At 36.8% G+C, this 13923-nt stretch overlaps 1 protein-coding gene across 1 annotated transcript in view; it reads left to right on the forward strand.

Annotated features, from left to right (window-relative positions):
• LOC104923139 (inactive dipeptidyl peptidase 10-like) overlaps nt 1-13923 on the forward strand; it is a 96482-nt gene that overhangs the window by 60187 nt on the left and 22372 nt on the right. The window contains exons 4-5 of the mRNA XM_010736137.3: nt 2282-2376; nt 2675-2749. Coding sequence (XP_010734439.3) covers nt 2282-2376; nt 2675-2749 — 170 coding nt within the window. The remainder of the gene's footprint in view (nt 1-2281; nt 2377-2674; nt 2750-13923) is intronic.

Consider the following 13923-nt stretch of genomic DNA (forward strand, 5'->3'; position numbering starts at 1 on the left):
CCTCCAACCTCCTAATACAGACTTTTTTTAATAAAATGTCATCACTGCACAACAAAAATGGTGTTAATGACATAAACAACAAAAAGGCATTGTGACGTGCAAAATGACCTGACCTTAAAATTCACACAGTCACTTTGCTTTCTGAATCAACAAAGTCACTTCAGCCATTAAAATCATGGCTGGTGCTTTTACTGGCTGTGAAACCACAGTGCGATCAAGGACTAGAGGTGTGTAATTTATCAGTCTGGTAACAGTGTCAACAATAACATAACTGGGGATTTTCTTTAATTCTTGGGCTAACAAAATAGTGGCAAGTCATTGGATAGCTGGGACACTTTTAATCACAGCTGAGATTGCATGTCATCTTTTTCCTCTGAGCTTTTTTTGATGGCTCTGTTGTCAACTCAGGAGAGTTGTCACAATTTCCAATTACTTTTCCTGTAAAATACTTCATATAACCATTGATTTGATACATGCATGTATTATAAAATATGTAAAAAGGATTGTTTTTTTTCTTTTTTTCCACTGTTGCTGAGGGTTTCTAAATGACAAGAGCCCTTTTGAGGATTTTCTTTCCTGTTGATCACAAGCTATCCATCTGTCTTTCGCATTTTTTCCCCCTGTCATTATAGTCAGAAGTGTTTTGAGTGTTTACCAGTCTATAGCCTCTTGCCTGAGATTGATGCCTCAGAGCTTATTCATTGACATTTACATGAGATGGGGACCTTGAAATGATTTAGACCTGTCAAATGCATTAATGGAATTCAGGCCTCCCTGGACTGTAGTGTTGGTTTGGGATTAATCTGGAGTTATTGCAGACACTCCTGTCATTGTTTTCACTGTTGAAAGTTGAAGTGTAATCTCATTGAGCCATGTTGTGTTTGACAAATCCCCCTAAATGAGTTGTTGTTGTAGTTGTTGTTTTCTTCTTTTGTGTCAAACTCTCTTCTCAGGGGCTCCAATGACATCTATCTTTCGTTGTATACTGACTCATTTTGGACCTATTTAACCAAGTATCTTTGATGTAGGCTGCCAATGTGATCCTCGAGGTTGACTGGAAAGACAAAATATCCTTAAAAATTATGTTTATGTCGATGATTATGTAGAGCAAGATTTACATGCAAATACTTTCAGCTCGTTGAGTTATTCAGAAAGTCACTCACAAAGCTGAAATATTTCAGTAATCTAAACACTCATTTCCTAACTTTATCTGTATCTTAACTATAGGTTTTCCATAACCAAAATGCTAAACAGTCAAAAAGCAGTTATTGATGTCTACAGTTCAAAGTGTGAGAACCAGAGGAGTGAAAGTGACGCACACAATATTTACATTTTTTCATTATTAATATGTGTCCTTTTGGCTGTAGAAAGAGCACATCAGGAGCTTTCATTAAATAAAAAAAAAAAAAAAAAAAAAAATGTTCACCCAAAAGGTCACTTATTGTTCTCTGGTTCTCATCCCTTTGACTGCTATTACCACCACTGATTGAAGTTTTTTTAATTCATGTTTAACATTGTTTTGGTGTGATTTTGCTTATACGTGCCAAACACAACGTCACAAAGTACAGCTGAGGATAACGGGAATGTTTTACAGGTAATAAATGAACAAATTTGTCCAATTACATTCTGAGTTTTTTCTAATAGTGGTCGAGAAATTTTACTTAAATCCACTAATGTTAATCTGCTGATGGCGCTATAGTGAAGTCATGTGAATGTCAGGATTCATCATCTGGGAACGACAAATGTCATAAAAAATTGTTAAATATATTTCAGAATTTTTGAGAATTTTTGAGATGTCCAATATCGTTGTCTCTGGTGATGTGGTTGCATTATTCCTGGCTTTTGTTTAAGTTTGAGTATTTATTCTTGCTGCTACTAAAATTATCCAATTTTTTCAACACTGTTCTCCGCTGCCTAAAGCATACTTTTAAATCTATGTAACTGTACATGTGAGGTATTGAATTCACACAAATGATCATCTGTTTACCTAAAAGACATCATTATGCAGGGGCTAAATAATATGCTAATTAAATCAAGTGGCCACATAAATAATTCAAACTGTGAGCACCACAGTCCAGCACCAACACATATTTTGTTGGTTTAGAAAGGGAAGATGTGGTTTGATAAAGGAAAAAAGGCAACTGATAAGACAATCCACATTTCACAGCATTTTTAAAAATCAATGGTCATTGGTCCAGGGGCTGAAAGGAGAGTTTAGACAACCTCAATTGAATTTAATGTATTACCTAAAATACTCTGAGCATGCCTTTTTCTGTCTTAGATGAAGAAGTCATCTTTCGGAGCTGGGATGGAGACATTTTGAAAGTCAGCACAGACAGCAACGAGACAGATCTCCTGCTGAAAAACACAACGTTTGTAAGTTTGTACCATTTTTATTGTTTGCAAAATATGATATACTGTACTATACTGTATTACAATAATCCTTTGTGAAGATAATATCAGCCTTTTACTTTCTGAGTAGCATGCCTTGCCGTTGATACAGCAACCCACATTGCCCTCAGCAGGTTTCTGACCCCGCTAAAGTCGATACAGTTTGGGAGAATCCTTTGGGGTTGCATCAAGACAATGATTGTTTGTTTGAAAAGTAGTTTTAGACAGTTAAATAAAAACATTTTAAAAAAAAGATCTTATCCATCTCTTGTTCTTCCCACAGGCAACTTTTAAGGCCTCAAAGTTCGCTGTTTCTCCAGATCTTAACTTTGTCCTCCTGGGATATGATGTCAAGCAGGTGAGAAACTCTTAAGTCAGGATACATATATTCTAACACTGGTGTTTGGCTTCAGGGCTGCTAATACTGGAGGTTTACAGCACACAAATTGAAATGAAAATGTGACTAGCATGGAGATATTCATCTGTCCAGAGCCAGTGAGTGAGTCAAGCCAGAATTCATCCTTCAGCAGGGTACAAGTAGGGTACAAGGAGCAGTTCACAATGGCATACTTCAACCCTGTGGCATATGAAATTTGGAATTTATGTTAACATAACTAGTTAAAATACTTGCACTTGAACTGCTTTGACCATAGAACCTAAGAAATGTCAGTCTGTCTCAATAAAGAGTAGTGATAGTATCTGTATTTTATAAGAACCACAGTGTTGGAGCTGCACTAGTAGCTGTTTGTTACCCCCGTTATCACTGTTGCACTTATTTTTAGAAGTTCTTCCATGGGCCAGGGGGTTAGCCTAGAGGGCGATGTAAACACAAAGCGTTTTGACATCTGTCACTCATCCGTCTCAGAGCAAAAAACACTTTTAGTAAACAAAACAATCTGCACCAACACTGAGACAAAAATCACTTTGCGACCCTTTGAACCTTTTTACGCTTTGAGTCGTAATGAGTGATCAAGACCCCCAGTTGCACGATGAGGTTTCTGGTTTCACTTCAGGCATACAATTTTTTCTCATCATTAGATAAAAACAATTTTCTTCTTGTATACTCTGCATGGAGCCTAATTGAAAACAGTTGAACATTTTGGATGTTAGAATTTAAGACATAGGAAAATTAAGAGGATAACATCTTGTAAACAAAAGCTCTCTTTTTGGCTCATTTTGGCTCAAACTGAACGAAACATCCTTTATTCTGGCTGAGACTGAGTGTGGGCTTTGAGCGAAAGCATTATGCTGTAAATAAAAGGGGTATGCTGGATTTTGCCCTTTCTAGTTGAAATGGATGAAACATAGCTAAGGCCACTAAGGACTTGTCAATCGCAAGTTAGCCATGCCGGAAAGCTTCCCTCTATTTTACTGTAAACTGAACCATAATTTACAAAATGAACATCAAGCTGCATGGGAGCAATTGAAACTCATGACTGTATATTGATGTAATAAATCAAGTGAGAAGTAGAGTAATATCCTCTTAAAACTCAATACAATGTGACTTCATACCCACTGGTGGCCTATAAATAAATACAGGTTTAAGGCACTTCTGATTTGGCTTTACGTCTCAGACCCAGAAGCTCAGTCAAATACTTTATAACTATATGGATGTAAGCCATAAGAAACCTGGTCAATATTAAGGTGGAACCAATGCAGTAGAGAATGTTTGCACTTTACCAGTAAGTGTGATATCAGTATGGCATTAGTATGAAATGTAAAGTGATATCCATGTATCATACTATACAAGTGACTTACTGAGAAGCTTACAAGCTCAAGATTTCAAGCTGTCCTTGAGTCTGGTGCTGCTGCAGTACTGTGTTCTAGATGCTAGCAGGCAGAACTGTTTGTGTTTGGGGTGACTGTACTCGATAATGAGCCTGTGGCCTTCTTCTTGCACCATTGGGGGTACAGGTGGCAGGATGGTGTATCAGTTATCGACTTAAACTAAACCACAGAGTCTATGTTCATTGTGATAAAGGGACCTGTTAACCAGTGCAATAGTGTGACCCATTAAGTGTTCTGAATAGTTTTTAGACACCAATAAAGCTCAATTGCACAAAGAAATCAGGTTTTAGATACATACAAAATATAGAAAATAATCATACCCTTATAACAAAAACACCAACTGCTTGAGCTGTTCAGCATAATTGCACTAAGGATTAGTGATGATGCAGGCCAACATGTGTCAAATAAAACTGATTCTATTTAGTTTAATTAGTATTTATAATAATTATGCACTACTATGTTCTACCACCACCTTTAATTGGCCACATTCATAGTTCAATATTTGTATGTATATAAGTTTGTTTCCTGTATTCATAAAAAATGTGTCTCTGGCATAGTGGAAATTCCAGTCAGTTGAAAGTAATAATGTATCAACTGTGTACAAGTAGGGCACAGAATAGCAATTTTTGCTCACTAGGCAGCTGTTAAAGGCTGTTGACATCACTGCAGGACCTTGATACACTGACCTTGATGCTGTGTTGGTCCTGTAAGCAATTTGTTTTCTCTTTCATTTCAACTCATAAAGGATTCATTGTGTCTTGAACTCCGCTAACTGTACGAAAAATTCAAGTCTAGTGTCTTTACAAGTTCCATGTTTGATCTCACAATAAAAGATAAAAGATAAATAATCCAAACATACAGTATCCTCCAGTCTGATGGTTATGGTGATGCTGTGGATGTGCAAGTCGTTTTGATCCTCATGTGGTGTTTCTGAATTTTCTGAAAGGAAAGGTCATCCTATTGAGAAATATCTTCCAGGAAATGCCTTTATCTCTTGTTAAATATGGGTTTTGTTCATATATAGAGGAACAACAATTATTGTTTGTGTTAGATTCTTGCACAAGAGGAACCTTGAGTGACATAAGTGGACAAATGTAGCACCAGCAACAAATCTGTAGTTTCATTAGTCATCTAAACAGCGTAAATAAATATCAAAATGTAACAATAAACAAATATGTACTGAACCAAAAAAGTTCTGAACCATCTTTGACTTGAGTAGTAACCTAAAGATCTACAGTGCACAGCTGACAGCTACATGGTTACATAACAACAGAGAGAAAGCATCTAATATTATGCATGGCAACGCAGAAGTAGGATGCACGTGTTCAGTTATGACACAGTGTATAACATTGTATGTTGTACCAATGCTCTGCATTCATATTGGCAATGCGAATGCTAAGCCTTGAAGGTGTAGTTCTCGGACAGCCCTGGTGAACATGTTCTTTTAGGGAGTCTGTGGTACTGTTGTAGGTGTCTGACATCACCTTTTGACCACACACCTGCTTTTATCTGTAAATGTCCTCATGGTGTTCCCTGATCGTCTCCTACTGTTCACATTACAGTCATTCCTGCACATGTATTTAGAATTATTTGCCTTTATAAGTACCACAAATCAAGGTAAGGGAGGAAACATTAAATGTACAGAGAGAAACACATAGGTTTCCTCTGAAAGAACTGTTTCTTAAGACAGGCAAAGTATCATTGTTTCTACACAGATTTCTGGAAGTAGTTTCTTTGAATTAACATTCGTTCATCCATTTGGTCAGAGCCTAATTTTATTATATTGCTGCTCTTTTTGATCACAACTGTTTGTTAACTGTTACCAACTCTGTTTTTCTCAAATATCCTCCATGTGACTAAACACAGAAGTGCAGGACTCTCTTAGATAATTTGATGATGCTACAGGTTTACGTTGTTGCCACTAGAGTAGTAAGAAATGTAGTAAAACGTGGCATCCTGCCATGTCACTTCCTTGTGTAACAGCAGCACACTAAAATATGCTTCTTCAAGGCGAGAAATTGACAGTATACAGGAAATTAATCTTGATTCATATTTGTTTAGTTGATTTTAGTTTTTGGTGTGTTGTGCTGGATGAATTCAATGAGACTTGTCAATCACAAGGCAGTGTTGCCCTGAAGCATACCCAACGTTATTCTTTATTTTATTTTAAATATTATCAGAATTCCCAAAATGAATATCATGCTGTTGGAAGAGACTAACGATTGAGACCATAAACTCATGATGAAACTGTTTACTGAGGTAATAAATCAGGTGAAAAGTACCACACAATCAGACTTCCTTCAACAGCCAATGTTAAAGCTACCAATGAAGCTGCAGATATTATTTTTTTTTCTCAACAGTATAATCAAACACCATGGGAGTTGTAGTTAAGTTCCGTTGTTCATCTTTTGTCCTGTTGATTCAATCAGGCAATTTCATGATCCATAAAATTGATTCAGTTGTGAGTCACGTAAGGCAATACTGTGTTTTGGGTCTGGGCCTAATTATACAATTCCCCTTAAGATTTTCTTGGATCTGATGAGAACCTCTAGTCCAAATGCTTCAAACCTATAAAAGTGCTCCCTGAAACTCCATATCACATGTGACTTAACACATTTCTAATACCCCGATACAATGACGCAGATTGAAGCCATGTTGTTGGCCTATCAGAACAGATCAATGTTTGTCAGCCACCCTTCCTTCAATCCTACACCTAGTCAGGTTTAGTGACCGGGGGTTTATATAATGGATATAAATTTAAATAATACCGAGTTCATGCTTTCTCATTTGAATGGGGACAATGTGGGTGGTCTGAAAAGGGTATAAGCTGAACATTAAACTATAAAACATTGAAAATATGCAAGCTTGTTATCAAAATCAGGTTATTGCACTACTTGAAACATCCTTCAAGGTTGTTAACCTACTTTCTCACAATAACCTGCTGTATCCTGTGAATGTAACTGCAGTCACTGTTGTTCTTCACTGTGCTGAGATGAACTCATCGTTGAGACCATGAAACACAAAAAACACTTAAGCTATTTTCTGAATGTATCGAGCTTATTGTGTGTCAAATTAGCCATTTACAGACGGCTTTCACAGACTCGACAACCAACTACTGCAACTTTTGCAGTTAACAACTATCAAACATTAATTACTGCATTTTATATTGGAATAAGCCTGTATCCATCAGAGCATTTCAGAGACGTCAAACTGTTAAATGCCCCATTTGATTCAAAAGACTTTTGTCCTGGAACAATTTTTTCAATGGTTGTAATTTGGCTGAAGTAAAAAATAATATTGACAATGATCCTTTTACAATTCCAATGGGTTTTATATTACACTAGAACCTAAAGTGCATCTGTGTATTGTGGTCTTTCACAAACATGATTGTTTCTTTTGATACTATTGCAAAAATACGATTTACTGAGCTTACATAATTAAGATAACACAAACACTAGATCACTACCAAAACATCTTTTTTTCATTTAAATCAATTATGCCTGATTAGAATGTGGTATATGTAAATATCTGAATGCATTATAAAACACACAAAATAAATAAGTAGATAAAAGAAAACCATCCAAAAAACAGTCGCATTACTGAGCATTTCCTCTCTATACACATCTGCTTCTGTCAGCTTATCCTCGAACAAACTTTACCCTCTCTGCTGTGATACACAGCTGCACTCTCAGGCTGCTAGCACTGGACTCTTAAACTAGCCCCTCAAGCCAGCTAAGTCTCATGAGGCTCGGCTGGCTTATGAGACAAGCTGGCAACAGAATAAAAATAACTGCCTCACTGCATCAGAGTGTCTTGGATGGGGTCGACTGCCACTCTTGGCTCCCAGCAGCTAAGGCCAAGTGCCCACTAGACAACAGACACTTAATTTAGTCATCCCAGATTCACTTTCAGAATTACAGTGTCAGAATCTTTGTCACCCGTCACTATTCCCTATTGTTGCCGATCAAGTCTGAAACACATTTTCACGTGACACATATATGTATACATAGATACATGTGTCAAACTCAATTTACCCTTCGCCAAGTTACAGTTAAGCTTCAAGAACAGCACAGTTTGAACAATGATATTCACATCAGATTTAGCCCTCAAACCTTTTGGACCAATGATTCTTCAGTTTCACACAGGCCTCTACTTAAATTCTGCCTTTTGTATGTTTTATTCAAAGACGGATATAATTTCCTCTTAAATAGTTTCAAACAGCAACATCAAATAGTCTTCAGATTTCTCAATCAGTGCTCTCATTTCAGTTACAGTTTATGCATGTTGTCCACTGCTACGATTTGCAAAGAGATAAAAAAAAAGACACCATTATCCAAACCATTTAGATTAGAAATCTAAATAGAAATTAGAAATGAGAAAAACTTGACAGGTCTGCAATGCAAAGTTATGTTTGATTAATTGTGATTGGACAGTCACAGTTCAGATGAAGGGTTTAGCGAACTGTCAATTTCTGGATACATTTCCATATCCTTAAATTACTGGCATTTACTACGCTGTACAATTCTGGTTATTCTATAGCCATTTTTTTACCCATGCATAGCAGCCATGGCAAGGTTGTTAAGCCCCCTGCGGGAGATAAGGTTATTAAGAATAGACATTTATGCATATCCTATATTGTAATTTCTTGGGCACAAAAAGAATAAATCATATCTCAGTGGTGGCCTAGTTGAGGATCAGCACTCTGAGCCACCAACAGTCCCAGCAGGTCTTATTCTAAAATGGCAATATCACAAAACAAACACTGAGCTTTGTTTTGTTGCCCAGCCACTCCAAGTTTGCTTCACCATTTAACATGCTGTTTACTGAGTGTTGACGATGGGATGGAGGATTGTTTGTGTGTGTTGAAGCAATGCACTCAGACACGATTATCTGAACAATCGCCTCTGTATACGCTGATGCTCAATTGCTGATCCACAGCACTTTTTATTTTCACTATTTCAGCTTCTTTTCGCTGCTGTGAGCGGATTCTGGTACAGTAGAGAAGTAGTTTCTTCTTCTCAGGCAGAGATAATGCAAATGACAACAATGGATAATATGCAGCAAAAAATTGTGATAAATAAAAATGTGCAATACAAACTTGTAATATTGCTACTAGTATTGCGACTGATTATAATAAAGCAGTAGAATAATGAAGTCATATTACTTTGTATATGATACATTTACTTTACTTAATTTGAATATACTATTCTATATCTATAAGATACTGTTCAAGTAGAAGTAATATTGTACAGTTTAATTAGAATACTGCTGTTCCTCTTTTATATGTAAAGTTTTAGATCTACCTTTAATAGATTGTTGTTCAAGTGTAAATTGGCAATCAAACCCAAAGCTTCAGTTATTTCAGTTTTTGTGTGCTTCTAAGCTTGAAGTTGACAAAGGCGTTATATTTAGCATTAAACAACAATAATGTTCACTCAGTGACGTGTTTTATTTTTGTATTTCGTCATTCAGAGAAAACAATGCACTGCAATTTTGACATTTTATTTTTAAGGTTATTACGGCAGGACTCACGTTGTATTTTAACACATTTTCCAAAGTAATCGACATAATCAAGTCACATATGAAGCCTATCAGTAACTCTTTGTGTCCTTTCACAGATGAGAAATGTGATCCAGCCATAGTGGCAGAGATAAGGCCTGTGGCCTCTATGGTGTGGATCTAAAGATAGAAACAGGCTGTGCACACAATCCTGGAAAACTCATTAACATTGCAGCATAGAGAGGACATTTGTTACCTGCCATCTGTAAGGGAGAGCGGCTCAGTTGTGAATTGGCTGAATTACTGTTCTTTTCAGCTTTGAAACATCTGAGATGGACATGAATGTAACATTTTCACACATCCAATGGGACCTTCCTTGTCAGATTGTTGTGATAATGCACTTATCAGCTGCTATGCATGGATATGACTTCATAATTATCAGTCATTACATGTAATGATCTTGAAGCATTTATTTATTTTTGTCTCTGTACATGTTTCTTTTATCGTAGAAAACAACAAATCACCATTTTTAAAAGAAATATATTGTCCATTGGTTCAGCAATTGCAATGACAATGAAGCATTCAGGATTTTTTGCACCCCCTCACTGGCTTCTTCTCATTGTAAGAAAGGCTGGGCTCATGAGTATCATATTTACAGCCATTTACCACACTGAACTAATAAAAAAACAGTGAGACTCAGAAACAACAGAAAATGACACTATATATATACATATATATATATATAGACCTCATTACCATGGATAACAAACAATGACAATATTCCAAACTAAAACTGTACTATACTGTACATACAGAAAACAAATGTGGACCAACAGCAGATTAAACTTTAGAGAAACACAAATTGTTTTTCCGAAACATAATTACGAGGTTAACTAACATAGGTGGCAAGTCAAGATGTGGTCACATTAATGTATCTTGCAAAATGTTCACTGAAGACATTTTTAATTACATGAAAACTTTAATGCAGGATGACATCCACTCCACTCGGCTCAGTCTTTGCAGTCCAACTTATGCAGTGGCACTGGCAGACAGACATCACAAAGCCCGAATCATAGTCCATCATAATGCACTTTTGAATGAAAAAAATAGTATATCCTGATATGTGATCTTGTTTTCTTGAATAATCAAGTTAACAAAACTGGTAACTGTAAACTGAACTGTCCTGTTAAGTCAGACAGCTGTCCCTTCATAACTGGCATACTTTTCGTATCAGTAGAGTTCCATTTGTGAACCTTTTTTAAAAAGGTCTAAACCTCTAATTTTCAATTTCCAAGGGGTGTTATCAACAGGCTCAAACCAAAATGCATCTGGATGAATCTCCTGAGTAATCAAACATGTGACACTGCACTGAGCAACAAATACAAGTTGGAACAGTGCTTGTTCAAGCTGTAAAATAATGCCGACCTGCATCAGATGATGTATTCTGCACATTCCCTCAGTGGTTGATGTGGTAATGACACAAACTATAGGCCTTATTAATCATGCATTTATTAGAATGAATGTAATCACAGCTTGCTGGCTCCCATCTGATTGTAGTATCTCCTCTAGAAAATACAGAAACACATAAAAACAACATAATCCTCTTTATTCTCAATTAATTACCAATGGAATGAAGATGAATGCATTAATGTACCACATGTCACATTGAGATGGAAGATGTCCACCTAAAGGTTTATTTTCATAGCAGCTTGTTTCCTTCAATTATTTAAATACAAGTCATTGAATAATGGGCTGGATTTTCACAAACGAATCTGGAGAAAACATGTGCATAAAATACAATGAATAAAAGAAAATTGTGAGTGAGATTCCGCTTGTAAAGAGTTTTTTTCTTCAGGGTAGAAAAGCAGTATTTATGTGCAGTGGGTTCAGTGTTGGTCACAAAGTGTACCAGTACCCTTTTCTATACAGATCCCGTTGGCTTCTGTTAGAAACAAGACTGGCAGCTGTGTCTTTGTAACACTGAAGAAACTGCAAGACCTTTATGTTTCATGCAAGTCTTTGGAAGAAGAAATGTAAGACTTTTAATTCATCTCACCAGAAAGCCATTGCTGTCCCCATGTCCAATACCAGTGAAATTGCTTTTTGCATATCACACTACACGTCTCCCTGGCTGTTCCATTCTCTAATTTGATAGCCACAGGAAACATCCTAGTGGTGGTGGACTAAACAGGCTTAATAATGCATTCTGTGTGCTTGATGGGGTTGAGACAGCAGAGTTTTAGAGGTGATATCTCCTTCTGAGATGGACAGAGCAGATGTGTTCATCATCAAAATGACAGTCTGAATCTATGGAGAGTAATGGCCTGCTGCCACACCACTATCTCCAGTTGTCTTATGAATTTATCATAATCATGCTAGCTCTCTGCTGCATGATACTGCTGCGTCTAAGGTTTCCATAGATCTTATTTAGGTTTTTTTTTATAGTCAGCAACCTTTCGATGGACATTATAAAGACCATTTTTTATTACTTGTAGTACACTTACATATAATTATTGAGGTGCTGATTATAGCAGCGGTCACAGAGTATCCATTGTTATTCATTTGGAAGCGCACAGTAACAAAGTTGTAGTGAGAGAAAAAGAGCACCAATTAACCCAATAAGCAATTTCAAAAGTGTTCAGGAGAGTTGCTCTCTGAGAATAAAAGAAAATGATTTAATGAGCCTCATTCCTCTTTGCCAGACTTCTGTCCTTCACCATCAATTAAAAAATGTCCCGTTACATCTCAGAACTACTTACAGACCAGTCAAGATCAGTCAGTTTTAAAAACTGAATTGTGTGCGCGTCTGTGTGTGTGTGTGTGTGTGTGTGTGTATGTGTGTGTGTGTGTGTGTGTGCGTGTGTGTGTGTGTGTGTATGTGGGTGTTGTATCTGTGCTCTTTTTCCGTAAATCACTCTATGATTTACACTGTGCCATATTGCCTCACAGATGTCTTTTGCTGTATATATTTTTAGATTTGTATATTTCTATTCTATATATATATATATTTTATATACTTTTCTTTTTACATCTTTTACTATACTTGTGTCCATACTGTTTTGGACAAGAGAGAAACGAAATTTCGATGCTCTGTATGTCCTGTACATATAGCAGCATTGACAATAAAGTTGGCTTTGACTTTGACTTTGATGATAAATCCATTCAGCAAAGACTTACAAGCTCTTCCGACTAGTGCTGATTAGTGTAAATGGAACTTATTTCAGTAATTTTGAATGTATACTTTTGACCATCATTAGGAAGGCGCTGTGTGTTTATTATATTCTGTCTAAAAGGCTCTTGTTTCTGTTAACAAGAAAGTTTGGACCGATGAGAAGTGGAACATAATTGCTTCAGAATGAATTAGAACTGCCTCACTAAAAGACATGTGGCTTAAGATTTGTTGTCGTGGTAACGTTACTGTAAGACAGTTACATTTTGTAAAGGCAGGAAACAGCTTTACCTTTGTCCTAACGACTCAACGGTCTAGTTTACTGAAGGTAACAAGGATGTATGTAGAGCAGCTATTGCCATAAGAGCATTTCATAAATGCCTCAACTGATCTACAAGCAGTTTTTTGTGCTTATGGGGTCATAATGTTGTAAAAGAAGAGCTAATCAGATCATCAAACACTGTCTTAAGCCCCTCTGCCAACACCGTTTTGATATGGGAATTTGGGGGGCTCTGTCCGCCTATTTCTGCAACCTTGTAAAACCAAATTCAACATCGACACTCACTTCATGCAGCTCGGCTTGATGTGTGAGAAGAAAGTAGGCAGGATTTGCTTTGATGTGAAGCTGGTCTGAAACTACCTCGTGGCCATTTGTATAATTGCACCTAGATTATCAAACAACCAAATGTCCACAGATCTCCTCTGAGGGATTGAGGATGCAGTCTGAGTGCGGCCATCAGGTATATGCACTGAACGCCTTCAAATGAGGTCAGATGAAACATCATTTAGCTGGATTTATGCTTTTCTGGGAACATACATCGGTATCATTTTGATCAGTTTCATCATGACTATGTAAAGAAACCAGTACATCTGTAAAACAAATGTGAAAAAAATTGATTAATCAGCATAAACTGATGGGACAATGACCAATGTCTTGAATTTACTCCCTTGTGCTCTACTGTCAGATTACTGGTGGCAGTACTATGCTGAAATGTGTGGTCAAACTAAAAATAGAATACTGCTTCAACCAATCAAATTGCATGATGCATAAGCGTACGTGGTGGCTTCTCTCTAAG

The sequence above is a fragment of the Larimichthys crocea genome, chromosome XVIII, assembly GCF_000972845.2.
Source record: "Larimichthys crocea isolate SSNF chromosome XVIII, L_crocea_2.0, whole genome shotgun sequence".
Taxonomy (NCBI): Eukaryota; Metazoa; Chordata; class Actinopteri; family Sciaenidae; genus Larimichthys; species Larimichthys crocea.